The sequence below is a fragment of the Mastigoproctus giganteus genome, chromosome 5 (assembly GCF_048544385.1).
Source record: "Mastigoproctus giganteus isolate SK-2022 chromosome 5, ASM4854438v1, whole genome shotgun sequence".
In the NCBI taxonomy this organism is placed as follows: domain Eukaryota; kingdom Metazoa; phylum Arthropoda; class Arachnida; order Uropygi; family Thelyphonidae; genus Mastigoproctus; species Mastigoproctus giganteus.
Genome location: NC_143579.1, coordinates 169,996,027 through 170,017,524, shown reverse-complemented (window position 1 = coordinate 170,017,524; position 21,498 = coordinate 169,996,027). Strand labels below are relative to the sequence as shown.

The 21,498-nt window shown below is 35.4% G+C and overlaps 1 protein-coding gene across 1 annotated transcript in view; it reads right to left on the bottom strand.

The window, feature by feature from the left end:
* Positions 1-2,712: 2,712 nt before the first annotated feature.
* The window catches only part of LOC150085834 (nitric oxide synthase, inducible-like), a 137,793-nt gene continuing 119,007 nt past the window's right edge, over positions 2,713-21,498 (bottom strand). Inside the window, exons 20-22 of the mRNA XM_090374711.1 lie at positions 15,222-15,525; positions 4,717-4,893; positions 2,713-2,813 (exon numbers count right to left, since the gene is read on the bottom strand). Coding sequence (XP_090230837.1) covers positions 2,751-2,813; positions 4,717-4,893; positions 15,222-15,525 — 544 coding nt within the window. The 3' untranslated portion in view covers positions 2,713-2,750. The remainder of the gene's footprint in view (positions 2,814-4,716; positions 4,894-15,221; positions 15,526-21,498) is intronic.

The window sequence follows — 21,498 nt, the reverse complement described above, 5'->3', positions numbered from 1 at the left end:
ATTTCAGCCATCCCTGGAAGACCCAGGAGAGAAAAAAAAGAAATAAATGGTCATTTAAGCTGGTTATCTGAAAGGTGCCCAGCTTTCTTATTAATGTTTGGAAAATATTTTGGGTTTTTTAATTTTTCTTTAACCTGACAATATGGATTGCAGTGCTTTTATAAACTTTAAGTTTAAAAAAAAAATTAAGTTTTAAAACATGTTAATGGATTTTACATTTTTTATTTTGAAAAAAAAAAAAAAAATGTTGAATTCTGCTGAAACTTTCAAAAAACGTTTTATATTTAAATAGAAACATTAATTTTATTCTCTTCCATTTTTCAATTTAAAAGACTAAGTGTGCAAAATTTAAAACAAGAACATATTTCTGCTTATTATGTATATAAATATTATTAAAAAAAAACAACATTAACATTAGTAGAGGCATATGATGCAAGAAAGCAAGCTTATACAGCATCAGCCAAAAAAAAAAAAAAAAAAACCAAACAAACAAAAATAAAAAACCTTCCCATTTCACCAATCCATTCACTCCAAGTGTTTGTCTAGTTCTGCCCTTGAATTTATTTAAGCTATCAACTTTTACAATGACAGATGGAAGCTTGTTCCAGCAATCAACCACCTGCTGGCTAAAGGCAAATTTCCACACATCTATTCTACAACTGTCTTTCCTCGATTTGAATTTGTCCCCTCAGGAAACTAATCTGGGCAAGAGGAAGAATCCCATCAGCATTGAGCTTGCTGAAACCACTCAAGACCTTATACACTTCAATCAGATCACCTTGCAGGTGATTAGTCTCCAGATGCTGCAAGTTGCAGAACTTAATCCTTTGTTCCATTCACCAATCTCTTAGCCCTTCTCTGTACTTGTTCCAGCAGCTCTACATCTTTCCTATATTTGATACTATTAGTTACTTCTGTTTTCAGGTTTATTTAAAAATTTATTCCTAAGTTGATATTCTTCATAGCATGCAAAATTTGAAACTGCATTTTTTTTTGCAGGATAACAGTCATCTGGAGAAAATGTTTTGTGTTATTGTCTTTACTCTGTGAAAACAATAACAAGTAACCAGAACTTTAAACAAAGACAGTTTTGATAATTGTGCATCCTGCTAGTCTTCAAGCAAAAAGCCAAATAGTTGCAAAGATGGTGGCAGGTAACTTGACAGGTACCATGCCCAATTTCTGTATGAAAACTGTAAAAGAATCGCTCCAGAAAGTATTGCAGTAAAAAATTTGACTACATTTTAGGAAGGTAGAAAAAATTTTATATTTTTAATCATTGATTCATGGATAATGCAGGAATGTTATTTGGGGGTCACCAGTCAGGCTATTCACCACTACTTAAAAGAAGAACTCCAGATTTCATACCGTAAGGAAAATGGATAACTATTAATGGAAATGAGTAAGAATCTCCATTTCAAGTAACCAGAACTTTAAACAAAGTTCTGGTTACTTGAAATGGAGATTCAAATATTACCTTTGAAATGGCTTCAAAGGTAATATTTTTAAGTATAGCTCAGTCACTTCTCTTGATATGAAAATATCATTCTTTGCCGTAAGGAGGAAGTTGTTCTTGCCCGGACCCGCATAGGACATAGTCATTTGACTCATTCGTTTTTGCTGAGGGCTGATGACCCTCCTATGTGTGAGTCCTGTGGCACAATTTTAACAATCAGACACATTTTAGTTGACTGTCCAGATTTTAGCAATATCCGTTTTACCGCTTTTAATCATCTGACTGAGCCATATACACTCAGTCAAATTTTATCCGACAATGACAATGTGTCTGCTGTTTTTAGCTTTTTTAAATCAATAAAGGTTTTTACTCGTATTTAAAATTTATACGTTATTGTTATTTCTTTTATTGATAAGCTTTTTATTATATATCTGGACATGGTGGCCTAACTATTTAGGTCACTGAAAGGATAAATTTTTAAATTTTTATATATTACCTGGTCTTGGCACATTATAGCCTTAGATGCTAATGCGCCAATAAAATACAAACCAACAACAATAACAACAACAACATCATTTTTTGCTTTTAAAATGACTTTGGATGATAAATTATCTGGATGATATATTGTTTGGATGATGTACAATCGGCCAAATTTCAAAATATATTGAAAATATTTTGATTTCTCCATTGAAAAATTACAGAAATCTCAGGTAATTATTGCACAATTAAGAAAAATACATAAATTAAGTTAAACCTAATTATGTGCACATGTTGGGTGGAAATTGCCACTTACAGTTATTGATAATAAGCTGGCTGTACTGCAGTGTACTTTCCTCTAATCAGTAACACCCTTTGGCTTTATGACATTGTAGCATCATCTGGAAATAAAACTATTGGATGCATGCACTTCATGTTTCATGCAGTGGGTGCTCCCATTATTGACAGGCTGGTGTCCAACTGCACACATTTGTTGATGTGCAGTTTTTGATTTGCATTTCACTCACTACAGGTCTAATGGAAGTTATTTTAAAAATTAATTATAAATATGTTTTTAATATAAAAAATGGATTTTTTACAGTTGTGTTCACACCCTGTTTCTTTGTATTACCAGAGGGATAAAAATTAGAAACTATTCCCCTGAGGATTAAAATAACTGACTACAGGTCAAACAGTGAACATTTATTCTGAATGCATTATCTGAAGAGCAAATTGTGATATTTGATACCTCAATTTCATAACAAAAGCTGGTTTTGTATATATATAGAAGGCAAATTCATACTTGGTCTGTGTAACTTTAAACTTGAGCTGTGTTTCTGTGCAAGACACTAAAGATGTCTTCATGAAACCGTTCTTCATCCTACAATAATAAATGAATATGATGTAAGATAATCAATGAATTGTGAAAAAAAGTTTGCAGTTATTATATGAGGGATGTTCAATAAAGAATGATTGAGCACAATTTTTCATGAACAAATGTACAGCTTGCTATTTCTACCTGAGCTGCAGAATTTGACCAAACAAGCTACACAACATAGCAACTGTGCAGTTGACTCATGCGCATGGTGTGACCTTGGCAGTTGGTCAAGTTAATGCCTGTTCAGTTTCGCCTATGGAACAATGGATGTGACAGGTGAGGAAATGTAAGGAATAGTACACTGCTCCCAAATTTTGTTTCCATCTCAAGAAAACATCAGCGGAAGTGTTAAAAGAGGCTTATGGTGAATCTATGCTTCCATATAGCACAGATTGCAGGTGGTTTAAAGATGGATATGATTCAGTCACAAAAACTGGCAGTCCTGGAGTGCCAACCACTGCTATCACCACAGAAACCATAAACATTCTTCTGTAATCATGAGAAAAGATCATAACAGTAAGGCAACTGGCAGAGATGTTGAGAATATCAGTAGGAAGTGTGCATTATATTCTCCATGACCATTTGCATATGACATGTTTGTGCACACTGGGTTCAAAGACTATGCATGTCTGAGCAACAACAATTTCACATGGTTTGTCAGGAGCTATAACAGACAATTATTGAAGATGGCGAGGATCTGCACAGGATAACAGTGAATGAGACATTGCTTTGTCATTTCAATCCAGAGAGTAAGCATCAAAGCTCCATTTGGAAGTCTGCACAATCACCAACACTGAAAAAAAAGCAACATTTGTAGCTTCTGCAGGAAAGGTTATGGTCATCTGTTTTTTTTTTTTTTTTTTTTTTGACATTCAAGGAATGGCTTACCAGCATGTTGTCCCATGTCATATAACTGTTATAGGACTTTAGTTCAGAAATGCACACTTTGCAGGATCATGTTTGTTGCAAACGACCACAACTGCATGCAGGTGGGTGGATGCTGCATTAAGAATGTGCGAGACCTCACATTGCTCATACTGCCATCAAGTACCTAGCCAACATTAATGTTAAATGTATTCCTCATCCACCTTACAAGCCGTGACCTTGCAATTTTTTTTTATTTATTTCTAAATTCAAAGAAAGAGCTGTGAGGGGGAGCGTTTTCAGTCATCAGAAGTTGTAAAGATATTGGGGGCAATTCTCAAATGCATGTCAAAAAATGGCTTCCACTATGTTTTTGGAAAATGGAAGAAACATTGGAGTAAGTGCACTTCATCATATGGGGGACTACTTGGAAAAGGATTATCAAAATATGGATGATTAATAAAGGTATGTCATGAAAAAAAAAATTATAATCATTCTTTATTGAATGCCCTTATATATTGCCATGAAAGTAAGATTATTATAAAAGAAATGATATATGGCTAAGCTGTGAACCAATAGCACATGTGCCACACACAGAGAAAAATATGGTTATGCAACCAGCCATCAATAGTTTATTTTACTTTATTTTTAGACAAATTTATGTTATTGTCTATCAGTCACATCTAGCAGTGACCATAAGTGTAATTGTGTGCAAAATTATACAGCAATTGTTAAGTTTCTCATTAGAAAACTTCAAGTATTATTATCCCCCCTCCTTTTTTTTTATATATAACAGAGCTTTTTTACTAATTTTAGTTAGGTGTGTTTTTTTTTTAATCAAATGGCATGCACAAATTTCTATATTTTTGTTTCAGCTTACTTTTTGGCATGCCAGAGAAAAGAGGTCACTATTGCTGGGCTAGGCATTAATATTGCTCATTTTCTGTAGCCCTACTTGCTCATGAACTGAGATTATGTTAATGATAACAGAAATTAAAAATCAATGGAAACTGTAAAACTAAGATTAAAACTTTCAACTTACAACCATGTTCTGGAGGTATTCTTCAGTCATGTTATCAGAAAGCTGCAGTATATCTCTTAGAGACTGACGAACTCCACCTGCCATCACAGCATCTCCACAAATATATATGTGACTCCCTTGAGAAATTAAGTTGTGGATCAGGGTATATTTTTCCTTTATAATGTCTTGAACATATTTCTGTGAACCAAATTGGATATAAAATTCATTTATATCACATATCATAATTGTATAAAGAGAACAGAACTCATATAAGATACTCAAAGTTTCTAGACAAATCATTTATGTAAATTCTGAACACAATACCTCATGTGCGAAGGAGTTTGCACTACTTGCGAAGCTGATTTAAGATGTGAAGGTCTTGTTCACTGTGCATTCTCATTCAGCAGTGGCAGGCCAGTTGATATCACTGTAATAATACGTTATATTAAATATGAAGTCAATCAAAAAGTCTGAGACTGAACTAACATTTGGAAACACAGCTTACTAGCTACTTGGATGAATCTCCTTTGCAGTAGTCTCCTTGACACTATATATACTGATTCCAACATTTCTAGAAGTATTCCTGAATAGACTTCTTATGGAATTGCTAATAGTTCCTGTATTGCTCTGGATAAATTCCGCAACTGTTGCAAATCTGTGATTTTTCAAGGGGGTTTTAAGCTTTGACAAGAAAAAAAATAATAATAAATAAAATCCAAATACAGGAAGCTAAATCCAGTGAGTATAGCAGATATTTACCAGAGTCAATGCTTTGCAAGAAATTCTTTAATGTAGAGGACAAAGTGTGCAGAGGTACTGTTATGATACAAGTGCTAATTCCTGAAACCCATTTTCTGGCCATTTCTCTGAAAGGCATCATTGCCATAGAACTATTTTGCAGCAGTATTCCTAGTTCACCATTTGACCATGCAGAACAAACTCATAATGAGCAATGCCCCATGAGCCAAAAAATAGGATACACATGATCTTCACATTTAATTGAGACCACCTGCTTTTGGGGTCCTTGTAGAAGATGAAATCTTCCCTTTGTGAGGACTTGGCCTTTGTTTCTGGATCCTAATTATACATCCACAATTTGTGACCAGTAATGATGGAAGAAACAAATTATGGTTCAGCAGCAGCATGTTCACGAAGATCCTGATATGAAAGAAATTGCTATTCTGTGATGATGAGTAAGGGAGGCTTTGAACATAAGGTTTGGTAGAAACCTGATATGTTGCCAATATTTTAAATGTAGACTGATATATATGGTAACACTTTAAAATACATTCACAAGATACAACAGTGTACTTTGTCATTTAATCTATGGGTAAGGATGCGAGACATAATGGACTGAAATGTGCTACATTCCCAAATCTTGTGTTAAAATTTATCAACATGTCTCATAATAAAAGCCAATTTCACTAGCACTTTCATGGATGGGTTAAACTTTAATTATTGCTGATCAGATCACAAACACAACTGATATATAATCATCTTTTGAAGTTAACTGGTGAACGATAGAAAAGTTTTTGAACAATGTGTAGCATCTTCTTTGAATGCTGGTTTTAACATTATATAGGTTTTTGTTGTACTTTTCCTTAATTTGAAACCAAATTTTATACAATTTTCTTCTCAGTAAAGTCACTTGTCTTAAAATGTGTCAAAACACATACAATGTCTTCTTTTCAATGCATGCTAATTCAATGACTGCAGATAAATGGGTGATTCATGTATTACTAGGTCTAGAGCTACTGAACACGTTGTGATAAGTTAAACTTGTGCCAACACAGAAATTTCTCAAGACACAAAGTCAGTTCCTGAACCTTTTGAATAATCTTAATGAATGCACTGATTATACACTTGTATGTATTATCAGCACCAACAAGAGTAGATTTTTGGGTTGCAGTTCAGCAGACTTTGAGAAACTAAATGGGCACCTTTGGCTGTATTGAAATTGTATTTTTTTTTTTTTTTTTTTTGTAAATATACAATTCTTTAATACAAGCCTCTTTGAATATGTGTATTACCTTTCATAGAAATACAATCTTTTTTTTTTTTTTTTTTCTCAGCATTAATCTACTCACATTATTGGAACAATAAAATTGCTTCTCCAAGCCAATTGGCTCTTGTCTTGATTTCTTCCATTTTTTGGGATTTGAAGAGAACAAATCCCTGCTCTTTCACAAGCAATTTTTCCTTTTTTGGAATGTGGGTTGAAATATTTAACTTGTATGCTAGTTTTTTTTTCAAACTAACTTTTAAGCAACACAGTTAAGATCTGTAATTTTTCAGCCATTGTCTTAGCCTCATTCATTTTTAGTTTTTAACTGCCTCTGATTCTGGGTCAGAGGCAGAAATTCATCAGATAAGATTAATATCACTTTTGTCTTTATGGCTGGAGCAGTTTTTCCCATTTTATCATTAGGATGACTCTTGCAATGTCTCACTGTTGATGTGGCTTTCATCAGTTGAATTTAGAGTATTTAACATAACATTGTGTTATGTTAAATACTCTAACATAACACAATGTTCAACAACAGATGCTTTATTACTATTTTTATAATATTTCCAACTGCATTCACCTATGGTGCATTCCACTTCAATTTTAAATAATGATCCCATGGCTGTCCCAAGTTTAAACTTGGCATACATGTGTGGAAGTCTGAGTGATGTGCAATATTTAAAAAAAAAAAAAAATAAGGGTCAAATGCTACTTCAATGACCTCGAAAAATAAAAGTTTTTATTTTTTTTCCATTTTACTTATGTTATCATCTGGCATATGTCAATTAGCTTCAAATAGACATAAATTGCAAGTCTACCTTACTTAGATAATGAGATGTGTGCAAAACTTGAAGTTCATGAAATTCCAAAAATTCCTGCTTTTTATGAATTTTAAAGTCATAATGCTGGACCTAGTTGATTCAGCCAACAATAATCTGGCACATTTACATAAGTTGATGCTTAACAAAATTACCAAGTTTCATGAAATCAAAGTAGGGGTTGGTTAGGTTGAAATGCTATTGTTGAAAATGAAAAGGCTATTTTACTGGCTGATTTGATGAGAAATTACTTAATATATTTCTTGAACTTTGACTATTAAATTAAATCTTTAACATTCTTGTGAAGTAAACCTCTATCTTTTGCATTCTTAAATAATTTTCCAAATTTTATTATCTCTGCAACTTTTATATATATTGTCCTTTGTGTTCTAGTGCATTCTAGTTTATATCCTTACCTATTATTATTTGTTAAGTCCATTTTAGCAATAGATATTGTCTCCACCCCTCCCCACAAGTACATACAGTTCTCATTGGGATCACACTCTCCAAAAGTGCCATCCCAATTAGAATGAACTCCAAAAGTTTGTAAATGTTGACTTAATCTTTTATAAAACCAACATTCATTGCACTTATAAATTTTAATTTTGTAGCAATTGTTGAGTGCCACTGCATTTACAAAATACATAACTTCAAAGATCAGGTGCATGTTCCCTCTAATGAGATTTTGGATCAAATTTTTCTGAAATTGAGTTTCTGTAATAAAAATCAAATTGGTAAGCTTTCATTATTACCATAAAAGCCAAAATTTCTGATGTAATGTGCTTGATACTGTGCCAAATGTTTGCAACAATAGGAACTTAGCTCTGATGTTGGAGGATAAAACTCAATACTGAAATATATATATATATATATATATATATATATATAGTGTTATAACTGCATTGGGATATAAGTTTAGTGTTATATTGTTAATTGTATTGAAATTGAATTGAAATCATGGCTCAGAGCAGCAAAGCAAAAAATTCAAGCAAGTGAGAGTGCTGTGGCTCAGGGGAGAACTGGGGTGGGGGTTATCCTTGAATCACAGCTTTTGAAATGTACTGCTTGTTTGATGTTTATGGAGCAATCAGGAATGGGACATGATATTGCCAAGGGAAATGTCTTTGTGTGTGCTTGATTTAAGGAGTGTGAGGAAATAAGGCGACAACTCAGCGTTGTTATGAGCCTACATGAGAGCTTGAAGAATAGGGTAGATGGCCTCGAAGGACTTAAATTTAAGGGTAGTCAAGCTCTCAGTTGCCCACATAAATGACAGAGCTTGCACTTGAACATCAGACAACACAGTGGAAATCCCCAAGGCAGAATGCACTGGTCCCACAAGAACTAGTTGCTGTTGGTGATTTTATTGTCAGGGAAATGGGGAATATATTGTGCAAAAAGATAGATAGGTGGAACAGGACCATTGTATGTCTGCCAGGGGCAAAGGTTGATGACGTTGTAGAGCAGATATCATCTTTTAATGGCACAAAAGGTGATATTGTTGTACACATCGGCACTAATGATATTAAGAACAGGAGACTGGCAGAATTACTTAACAAGTACAGGTCAATGTTGAAAAAAAGCTGTGAGTTAGGGTTGAATTTGAAAGTGTCTGCAATTCTGCCCAGACACAATAGGAGGGAGTATATGATGATGGCCTTGTCAATCAATTCGGCCCTGGAGAGACTGTGCAATGCTCATGGGGTAAAATTTTTCTCAGGCTGGTCTGTGCTTGTTAACAAGAGAAACTACTTCTATAGGGATGGAATACACTTAAATAGAAAGGATGCAAGAATATTTGCTGATGCTATCGAGGTGGGTCAGAAAACTTCTAGCTTGGAGGGATACATGGACTAATAGAGTAACAATCACTAGCACATGTGAAAATGACTCTTGCACTGCTTCTACTGGAATGAGCAGCAGCCTGGAAAACAAGGTGTGGGGGATTTCAGAGACTACTGGGAGTCATCGTGGGACAATACATGGACTGTGTTAGGGTAGTTAAGAATAGAAACAGGTGTATATATTCTTGCGTGTACACCAATGCTAGGCGTTTGGTAAATAAATTTGATGAATTTGAGGTGTTGGTCAAAACATCAAAGACAGATATTGTTGAAATATCAGAGACGTGGTGTCACACAGATATAAGGAATGCAGAATTAGAATTTGGGGAGTACAATGTGTACAGGAAGGATAGACAGGATAGGAAGGCAGGAGGGGTTATGCTATTAGTTAAGAACCACAATCTAAGGAAGTGCAGCCAGTTGACATGGGTGGACAGTGCAGTGTAGAGTCAGTTTGGTGTGACATAAGCACTAGGAAAGCAGTTGAGAGTAGGAGTGTGTTATAGGCCTAATGACTCTGATGAGTATAATGAACAACTGTACAGAGAAATAGAGCAGGCCAGTAAATCAGATTGTCTTATAATGGGGGATTTTAATTTCCCAGATATTGACTGGAATTTGTGGGTTGGTCACTCACACACTAGCAAGGCTTTTGTGGATTTATTCGATGATTGTTTTCTAAAGCAGCATGTTCAGGAAGCAACTAGAGGGAATAATAATCTTGATCTGGTTATTGGTAGTGATTCTTCATGTATTAAGAATCTGCAGATAAAGGAACCAGATAAAGGTAACTACCATCGGGGTGAAGGGAAGGGTTTTTGCTTTCGTAAAGGTGACTACGGTGGCCTGACAGTTTTTAAATTCTAAACGGTGGGACCAACTGATGATGTTACCAACAGCAAATTCAAAATGGGAAGCATTCAAAGAATTAAGCTTGGAAGCTACTAGGCTTTACATACCAACTAAGAAATATTGTAAAAGGTTTAGACCTAAATGGATGTCAGATGAACTAATGAGACATGTGGGAGAGAAGAAAAATGCATGGGATACATATAAATTAATGTGTGACATGGAAGCCTATGACAGATGTAAGCTGGTCTGTAACTAAGCCACAAAGGCAGGCAAAGGCAGATTATGAGAAATCTTTGGCAAGGGATGCAAAGAAAAACAGCAAAGAGTTCTTTACCCATATAAACTCTAGAGGGAAGGGGATGAATCAGATTGGTCCACTTGATATCAATGGTTCAACTGTTGGTGATCCTGCTCTGGTAGCTAACAAACTGAATGAGTATTTTTCATCTATATTTACACATGAGGAGTTATTCAGGGAGGGAATGCCAGTGGTGTATTAAACTTTGGCAGTGAGCTGAATGATTTTGTAATAACTAAGAGCAAAGTGGAGGAGAAATTGTTGAAGATAAACACAAGAAAGGCACCTGGGGTGGATGGGATCTATCCAGTTATATTAAAGGAGGAAGCAAAGGAAGTAAGCAAACCCTTGGCCATAATTATCAGAGCTTTCTTGGACTCCAGGAGGTACACATGGACTAGAGATGTGCAAATGTGACCCCAACTCATAAAGGAGGATCAAAGGGTGACATAAGTAATTATAGACCTGTTAGTTTAACTTCTGTTCCAGGAAAATTAATTGAGGCACTGGTTAAAGAAGCACTGCAGGATCATCTAGACAAGACTTCAGTTATAGTTCAGACACAGCATGGTTTGTTAAGGGGAAGTCTTGTCTGACCAATTTGATTGGATACTATGATGTGGTCACAAAGGAACTGGATGCAAAGAATAATTTTGATATCATATACTTGGATCTTAAGGCTTTTGATACTGTTTGAACATGGAAGACTGCTGCACAAATTGGAGCAGTGTAGCATTGCAGGCAAATTGCTGCAATGGATAAAGGAATGGCTGAGTGTGAGAAGACAGAGTGGTATTCAATGGACACTGCTCTTTGTGGACTAATGTTATTAGTGGAGTCTCCCAGGGTTTGGTTTTGGGCACATTGTTGTTTTTGATATTTACCAATGATATTGATGAAGGTATATCAAGGTTAATGTCTAAGTTTGCAGACAATATGAAGGTTTGCAGGGTTGTTAATGACAGTAATGATAGTACGCTACTGAAACAGGATCTGGAAAAGTTGAGCAGATGGGCTGAGAGGTGGCAACTGAAGTTTAACATTGACAAATGTAAAGTACTGCATATGGGTAGCAGTAATCCCAGAGTACCATATTATTTGGGTGGTACTACACTCAGGGAAGTGGAGAATGAAAGAGACATGGGGGCAATTGTGCAGTCAGGTATGAAGTTTTCTGAGCAGTGTAGACACTCTGCAAGAGTATCTCATGGTGTCTTGTCAATGATATACAGAAATTATTCTAGCAGGGAAAAGTAGGTGATTATCCCCTTGTATAAAAGGCGCCTCCATAGCCAGGTAGGACAGAGCAGTAGTGTGTAGCACACACTTCTTGATTAGACCGGGGTTAGAGCCCATCACCACCAAATACAGAGGATGCGGAAAGGTCAGGGAATGACCACTGCATATCCCCGAGCAATATGGCCTTAGTTACTAATGCTTCTAAAAAAAAACAAATAACAACCCTTGTATAAAGCAATGGTCAGGCCACATACCTTGAGTACTGTATATAGGTCTGGGGGTCTCATTTCAGGAAAGATGTTGATCTGCTGGAATGAGTACAGAGAAGGGAAAAAAGATTAGTGAATGGAACAAAGGGTTGCTTTTACAAAGAAAGGCTTGACTTTTGCAAATTACAGTGTCTGGAGTCTAGACACCTATGAGGTGATCTGATTGAAGTGTATAAGGCCTTGAATGGTTTGAGCATGCTCAATGCTGATCGGATTCTTTTTCTTGCCCAGATTAATTGCCTGAGGGGGTGACATAAATTCAAATTGAGAAAAGACAGTTGTAGAATAGATGTGTGGAAGTTTGCCTTTAGCCATTGGTGGTTGATTGCTGGAATAAACGTCTATCTGTCGTTGTAGAAGTTGACAAGCTTAAATAAATTCAAGGCAGAACTAGACAAACATTTGGAGCAAATGATTGGGTGAAATGGGAAGTTTTTTTTTTTTTTTTTTTTGGCTGATGCTGTATAAGCTTGCTTTTTTGCATCATATGCCTCTGCTAATCTAATGTTGGCCTGTCATAGTGTAAACATGAGCTCATGTAGAGAGATGTAGTATGCAACATTTGAATAATGCCTCACTGAATGAAGTAGTTGCTTATAGCATGCAACCTTAATTAACTGACTGAATAGTTCCAATGCAGATTGAAGTGATTTTATTGTGAACACAGTGCAAACAATTTTTTTGTAATAATTTCTAAGAATTAGAGACTATATATATATATATATATATATATACTTTTAATCTTCCAATCTTCTCTAGATAATTTTTATGGTCTTTATTGTAATTTTTTTTTCTTTCTCTTTTTCACATTTTTATATATTATATGAAATATTTATAAGGTGATTTGTATATTAAAATATTTAACACAGAATAATGACAAATCTCCATGATCAAAAGAATTAAGATTGCATTGATTTTGTCATCAAAGCTTGGAAATATGGAAAAGGATAATACAATCTCCTGAAAATTTCATATGTAGAAATTTCGGGGAAAAAGGAACTTGCAGTGGACATGATAAGTAGTATCCATAAGGAGCCTATGGGAAAATAATGAGGAAAGTTGTAAACTTCCCCCATCCAACTCCAAAAAAAAATAAAAATAAAATTTATTTTTACACTGCAGGCCATCTATATAAGGCCAGAGGAATCTGAATATATAGAGAAAATTAATTTTTATTTATGTAGGATGGATTTACACACTAATTTTCATGTCATTTATGCATTACTTTTTCTGTTATTATACTGTATGATGGGGTGGGGGATGCATGCACGTGCAGACAACTTTTTTTCTCCTTTCTCCATTAATTTACCTGGAACAGAAGTTAAACTAACAGGTCTATAATTACTTGTGTCAGCCTTTGATCCTCCTTTGTGAATTGGGGTTACATTTGCACATCTCCAGTCTATGGGTACCTCCCCTGAGTCCAAAGAAGCTCTCATAATTATGGCTAGGGGTTTGCATACTTCCTTTGCTGCCTCCTTTAATATAACTGGATAGATCCCATCCACCCCAGGTGCCTTTTTTATGTTTATCCTCAACAATCTCTCCTCCACTTTCCTCTCAGTTATTACAAAATCATCCAGCTCACTGACAATGTTTACTTTACCTACATCATTCTCCTTCCTGAATAACTCCTCATGCGTGAATGTAGATGCAAAATATTCGTTTAGATTGTTAGCCACCTGAGCAGGATCCTCAACTGTTGAACCATCAATATCCAGTGGACCAATCTGATTCATCCCTTTCCTTTTCGAGTTCAAGTATGTAAAGAACTCTTTTCTGTTTTTCTTTGCATCCTTTGCCAAGGATTTTTCATAGTCTGCCTTTGCCTGCCTAATCTCCTTTGTGACTTGGTTACAGACCAACTTATATCTATCATAGGCTTCCATGTCACCCATTAATTTGTATGTATCCCATGCATTTTTCTTCTCTGCCACATGTCTCATTAGTTCATCTGACAACCATTTAGGCCTAAACCTTGAACAATATTTCTTAGTTGGTATGTAAAGCCTGGTAGCCTCGAAGATTAGTTCCTTGAATGCTTCCCATTTTGAGTTTGCTGTTGGTAACATCATCAGTTGGTCCCACTGTATAGAATTTAAATACTGTCTCAGACCATCATAGTTGCCTTTACGAAAACAAAAACCCTTCCCTTTACCTCTGATGGTAGTTACCTCCTTGAGTAAATCCCACTTCAACACACTGTGATCACTGCCACCTAGTGGTTCATTTATCTGCAGGTTCTTAATGCATGAAGAATCACTACTGATAATCAGATCAAGAGTATTGCTCCCTCTTGTTGCCTCACGAACATGCTGATGTAGAAAACAATCATCCAATAAATCCACAAAAGCCTTGCTAGTGTGCGAGTGACCAACCCACAAATTCCAGTCAATATCTGGGAAATTAAAGTCCCCCATTATAAGACTCTCTGATTTACTGGCCCACTCTATTTCCCTGTACAAAATCTTATTATACTCATCAGAGTCATTAGGCCTATAGCACACTCCTACTCTCAATTTTGATTTCCCTATGCTTATGTCACACCAAACTGACTCGACGCTGCCCTGTCCATCGATGTCGACTGGCTTCACTTCCTTGGACTTTATGTGTTTCTTAATTAATAGCATAACCCCTCCTCCCCTCCTGTCCTGTCTATCCTTTCTATACACATTGTATTCCCCAAATTCCAGTTCCGCATTACTTATATCTGTGTGACACCACGTCTCTGATATCCCAACAATATCTGCCTTTGATGTTTTGAGCAATACCTCAAATTCATCAAATTTATTCATCAAATTCATCAAATTTATTCTCATATACTACTTATGTGAATATTGTGTTGGCCTGAATAACTCATATCCCAAAATTATATGGTTTTACAATTACAAAGTATTTTATGCACTCATATTATTTTTGACATACCATAATATGCATGTGTTTAAAATTAATCTTGCTTTCACTTCAGGCTATGCTAATTATCTAACCTATAAATCAAATATAGGTCAGATTGCTGTTTCAATATGAAGGGCTGAGAGTAAAATAATACATGAAAGGGTTTGGGTGGGTGTGTGTGTGTGTTATGGAGGTTTAATGGAGCATAAGCTGCTGGGCTATAGTGTACCATGAAAGGGTTTATAGTAAAATAAGGAATGAGAGGATTTAGAGTAAAAGAAGAATTGAAATATTTCAAACACTCACCTTACTTTGCCCAGGTTCTCTTGAAAATGCTGTAAACACTTGACTTAAAACTCCCTTCTTGAGTAACAGTGATGTTTCTTGACTGTATATTTCATCAATTTTAGACTGTCGACAACCAAAGAAGAGTACCATCTGCCCAAAGTGAGGCTGTTTTACAGGCATTTCAGCTTTTTTTCCATTGCTATATTCTTTCATTTCAGCATCCCTTTGTTGCCAAAAACCTCTAAATGGTGCAATACCACTCCCTGCTCCTATCATAATGATGGGAAGATGACTTTGTAATGGCATTCGAAATTGTGAAGCACTAAATAAAAAAAAAAAAAAGAAATAAAAGCAAAGTGTTTATATATTCTCTGCTAGAAAAGTTTTGTTTGAATTTAAACTAATTTAAATGCAAATTAAGATGTATTTGGTGTTTGGCAACCATTAATTTTATGTACATAGAAGCGTAAAAACACCCCTGGATACCTGTGTACTCAGATACTGGATTATTGGATTTCAAATCAGATATGATATTACTGGAATACCATATTATTAAAAAATTATACAAATCTCAGTTTTTTGTTATAATTTTTTTCATGCATGTGTTCAGTAGATTAATTTAGGTATAAATTTTGTCATAATGCAATTATAACAAAACACAGATACTGAAGAGAAATTTAAGTTCTGTACTTCATAAAGGATTGGTAGGGGCTCCAAATATCAGTAGGGGATTCTAATTATATTATTATATTGGCAAGCAAAGATTGTCTTTAAAGTTGCATTTCATTTTTCAACAAACTTCATTGAAGGTTCACCATCACTGCATAATGTGTATGTTTTAAAAGGATATATTTCAGGTACAGTGGAGCATTGAAAATCGGAACGTCAATAATCTGAATGATTATTGACATTTATGCTGGTGCCATGAAATAATTACAGTAAGCACTGGTTATTGTCAACACGTTTGTGAATTGAATTTTGATTTTATTAAACAGCAATTCTAATATTTAAAAAAAAAAATCCAAGGCATATTATCCAGGCTATAAAAATGAAGATATAAAACACAACCTTACACTTTTATTATCTTACCAATTAACAAAATTAAATAATACGTGAAAATCGGAAGAATATCCACAGGTTAGCAAAATAAAAGTAAATTTATAATTACGTAAATAGAAGAATTAGTATACATGTAGTACTAACTACACCTTGTGGGTAGCACACAGTTGGTAGGATTGCTGTCCTCCCCACACCGGGTGGAAAAGACCTGAGTTAGAGTCCCATCGATGACGTGAGCAATTTTTATGGGATTTTTTCGTAACATGGCTGAGTTAGTTGGTCTCAGATGAGGGTGGCATGATTTTTTGCTCCTGGAAACCCTGTTTTTTTGTCCAGCAAATAGAAAATTGACCTCAGAACAAATGCAATTTTCAGCCTATAAACTCTGAGCAATATGGCCTTAGTCACCGATACTCCTAAAATCCTATGACATTCAGTACTAATTAAACATAACACTTTGTAATTTGATATGGTTTACCAATATTATTATTCTGAATGTCAAGAAGTATTATGAATGAGAAAGCAAAATGGGCAAGGTCTTGCTTATCCTAGGCAATGTGCCATCTCATCCCTCAGTGGAAACATTAAACAAAATAGATGACTGATACGAGGTCATGTTTCTTCCATCAAACAGTACCACATTCCTCCAACTGATGAACCAGGGAGTCATCAAAAAGTTGAAAAGAATCTACAAAAAACAAATCTTGTATTGTTTATTTTTAGCAGAAAGAAACGAAGAAAGCATCATAGCATTTTTTAAAAAGCTCTGTCTCAAGGACAGCTGCTAACATTTAGCAGCTGCCCTTGAGACAGAGGAATCACTCACTGCAAGAATAGGAATCACTTGCTGCACAGAATTTAAAAAAAAAAAAATGCTTGTTTAAAACTGTGGCCTATTGCAAAAGAAATTTTTATAGGAAATGAACAGAAGGAGATGAGGGACAAATTTCATTGACCCCTAGCTTGTAGCCATGAAGGGTATTGTGTATAGTGTGTGCCTTTTGTATGCAATAAAGAGTTCTTCTAAATATTGAATTAGATGATCAACTTGTTTCAGTCAATCCCTGGGTTTGAACTCTAATGAAGGTGATGCAAGGCCGTGGATGGAAAATTATATTGATGCTACAGGGTTTCCTGTTTTAAACGAAAATGAATTGTGAATGTAGAAGAAACTGGAGCTTCTGAAAATAATACAAACAATGACATCAACACTGGGCCTATCCTATGCATGCTGAGGCATTTGCTGTGCTAGAGACTGTGATGGCTTGGTACAAGCAACAAACTGAATGCTGTCCAACTCAACTGCTTTTGCTGAAAAGAGTGAGAGAGCAAAGAAACTAGGTTTGAGACTGGCACAGCAAAAAATAAGTAATTATTTTCATTAAAGCCTATACATGTGTTATTGTGGATGAAAGTTCCATTTGTTTTGTTATTCATGAATAAAAATATGTAAGTACAATTAGTGATTTTATTTCTAAACTTACAAAACCTTTTTTTTTTTTTTTTTTTTTCAGTCTCCAGAACAATATTTTGGATAATTTTAAAAATCTGAACAAATCAGAAGTTTGAACTACCCTGGTCCCAATTAGTTAGAATTATTGACGATCTACTGTATATTAATTTAAGATATTAAAAGGATATATTTCAGTATATTCATTCTTGCAACGTATCCCTTGTGAATACAAAGGATGGGGCATAATTATCCCCCTCTCCCTGAGATTGTTCTGCCGTGTTATTTTCTACATTACAGTGGACCCTGGTTTTATGACTGATTCACTATATGATCAAATCACTTTATGATATGTGGTAAGTGCCGGTCGTTGTGAATCGAATTTTAAGTCTATTAAATGGCAATTCTAATAATTAAAAACAGGAGGAATATTATCCACAGGCTATAAAAGTAAATATCACAAATTTACACTTTATTACATTACCAATTAACAAAATTAAATGATACGTGCAAATCAGAAGAATATTTTCCACAGGTTAGCAAAATAAAAACATAAATTTACGCTTATGTACATAGCTTAATTAATATGTACTGTAATGTGATATTTCTGTTCACTGACATTGTGGGAGGAGGGGGTTGTAAAATTTAAAACAGTAAAAAAGATAAGCAATTAATAACAAAGAACACGGCACACACAAATTGCAACTAACACAATATGTACAAGTGAGATATAGAGAAACAAGTTTATGAAGCTTAAAAAATAGGAATGAAGAGAAGATTCTAAAAACTTTGTTTTTTATATGATTGAAGATTTCAGTGAAGGGGAAACACATTCCACCATAATAACATAAAAATTCACAGAATTCCAGCTATTGGTATTATCACAAATGTAATAAGTTCGAGTTTACTATCCAATTATTGATTGCACTAACAGAAAAGCCCAATAAACCGTAACTACAAATTGTTTTATGGTTGTGACCTCAGAAATGTGCTTTAGAAAAATATCACAAAGGCATTCAAAATTGTGTCTTATAACCGAACATATGATAACGATGAAAGTGTAGTGCATTTTAATGATTTGAATTTAAAGAAGTTGATTTCAAAAATTTGAATTTTTGAAATTAAAGCTGTTGATTTCACTAACCAGTGATCATGTTAACTGGCACCTACTTATTTCACTTTATGATGGGATGGGCTTAAGATTGTCTCTGACCAGATCACATGGTCCTTCCTCTCAGCCAATAGCAGTGCTTTTGTTTTGGCTGTGTGTTTTGTTTTTTCATTCTTTAATTGAAGTGATTCTTCATGTTGGTCTTTAATCAATATATCAATTTTTTTAATCAATATGTACAATTTCCATTATAAAAATAACCTTTTAGAGAGATAAATAGCTTAGTTATATAATGAAAACTTCAACTTCTGAGGTCTTGGAACAAATTACAAAAAAAACTTATTGGGTTCACATTACGATATTTGCATGATGCGATGGTGCCTCTGGAATAGATTAATATTCCAGACGGGGGGGGGGGAGACACACTGTATTTGCAAACAATTTTTTCACATGTTGTTATCCCCATAAAAAAAAAAAAAAAACTAGAAACACATGAAGGCTGATCTAAACTTGCTAATCAGGGTCTAATTACAATGATAAAAATATTTCTTCTTTAATCATTCATCATCATCATCAGCCATTTTCAATCCAGCAACTTTCCAGTTCCTTCTGTTTTGAGCACTGGCCATCTATTTACTACCCACAAACTTGAATTTCGTCTATCCATCTCCGCCTTTGTCTTCCAGGTTTTCTTCTAGCTCCTCTTGGATACCATTCTGTTATTTTCTTAGTCCATCTGTCATCATGTCTTCGAGCTATGTGTCCTGCCCAAGACCATTTTAGTTCTTTAGTTTTGATAAGAATGTCCTTTACTTGAGTTTTCTGCCTAATCCATGTGTTTCTCTTCTTATCTAACAGTCTGATTCCCAATATAATTCGTTCCATTCTTCGCTGTGCAGTTCTCAGCTTCTCTTCCATTCTTTTTGTGAGTGCCCAAGTTTCACTTCCATAAGTCATGGTGGGGAGTATACATTGGTTCATTATTTTATGTTTCAGACAAACTGGGATATTGCTCTTCAGTATGTGACTATATTTCCTGAATGCTATCCATCCAAAATTTATTCTTCTCTTTACTTCCAGCCATTTATCATTATTACAGCTAATAACTTGTCCCAGATAAGTATACGACTCCACCTTTTCAATTACTGCTCCTTCAATCATTATTTCCCTTTCTGTGGCATACTTGTTCATCATTACTTTTGTTTTGGCCATATTCATCTTTAGTGATCATGTTAACATGAATGCCTCCCGAATCATGAATGCCTCCCGAACATGATGTAGAAAACAATCATCCAATAAATCCACAAAAGTGTTGCTAGTGTGTGAGTGACCAACCCAAAAATTCCAGTCAATATCGGGAAATTAAAATCCCCCATTATAAGACTCTCTGATTTACTGACTCACTCTATTTCCCTGTACAGTTTTTTATTATACTCATCAGAGTCATTAGGCCTCTACCACACTCCTACTGTCAATTTTGATCTCCCAGAGTTTGTCACACCAAACTGACTCGACACTACGCTGTCCAGCGATGTTGACTGGCTTGCACTTCCTTGGATTTTGTGTTTCTTAAATAATAGCATAACCTCTCCTCCCTCCCTATCCTGTCTATCCTTCCTGTACACATTTTACTCCCCAAATTCCAGTTCTACATTCCTTATATCTGTGTGACACCACGTCTCTGATATCCCAACAATATCTGCCTTTGATGTTTTGACCAACACCTCAAATTCATCAAATTTATTTACCAAACTCCTTGCATTGGTGTACATGCAAGTATACATGCACCTGTTCCTATTCATAGCTACCCTAACACAACCCATGTGTTTACTTGTACTGCAATGACTCCCAGCAGTCTCCGAAATACCCTGCATCTTGTTTTCCAGGCTGCGGCTCATTCCAAATGAAGTAGTGCAAGGATCACTTTCACCTCTGCCAGCAGCTACTGTTAATCTATTTTAGTCGGTGTATCCCACCAAGCTAGCAGTTTTCTGACCCACCTAACACTGCCTTGATAGCATCAGCAAATATTCTTGCACCCTTTCCATTTAAGTGTATCCCATCCCTGTAGAAACAGTCTCTCCTGTTAACAAGCACAGACCAGGCTGAGAAAAATTCTACCCCTTAAGCCTTGCACAATCTCTCCAGGGCCGAATTGATCGACAAGGCTCTCATCATATACTCCCTCCTATCGTGTCTGGACAGAATTGCAGAAACTTTCAAATTAAACCCTAATTCTTGACCTGTATCTGTTGCATGCACTGCATACAACTGTTTTATAAAACTTCTAAAGAGACTGCTTTCTGTGATTTTAATTTTTTTTATACTAGTATGTGTAGCCATATCCACTGAGTCGACAGAAATTATGGGATACCTACCTAGTAACGGATAGGCCCACCTTTTGCCCGGATAAGGGCAGTCACACGGTGAGGCATTGAGTCTACTAGTTCACGAAAGCATTCCAGAGGTATTTCTATTTCCAGGCTTGCTTGCTGCACACCACTGTCCATAATTCTGTTGTATTCCTGGGTGGAGGAGCCAAAGCTCGAATGGACCTTTCCACAGCATCCGAAAGATGTTCAACAGGGTTCATGTCTGGTGAACGGGGAGGCCATTCCAAGGTGGTAAAATCTGAGGAATGCTCTTTTAACCATGTTCTAGTCACCATGGCTCTG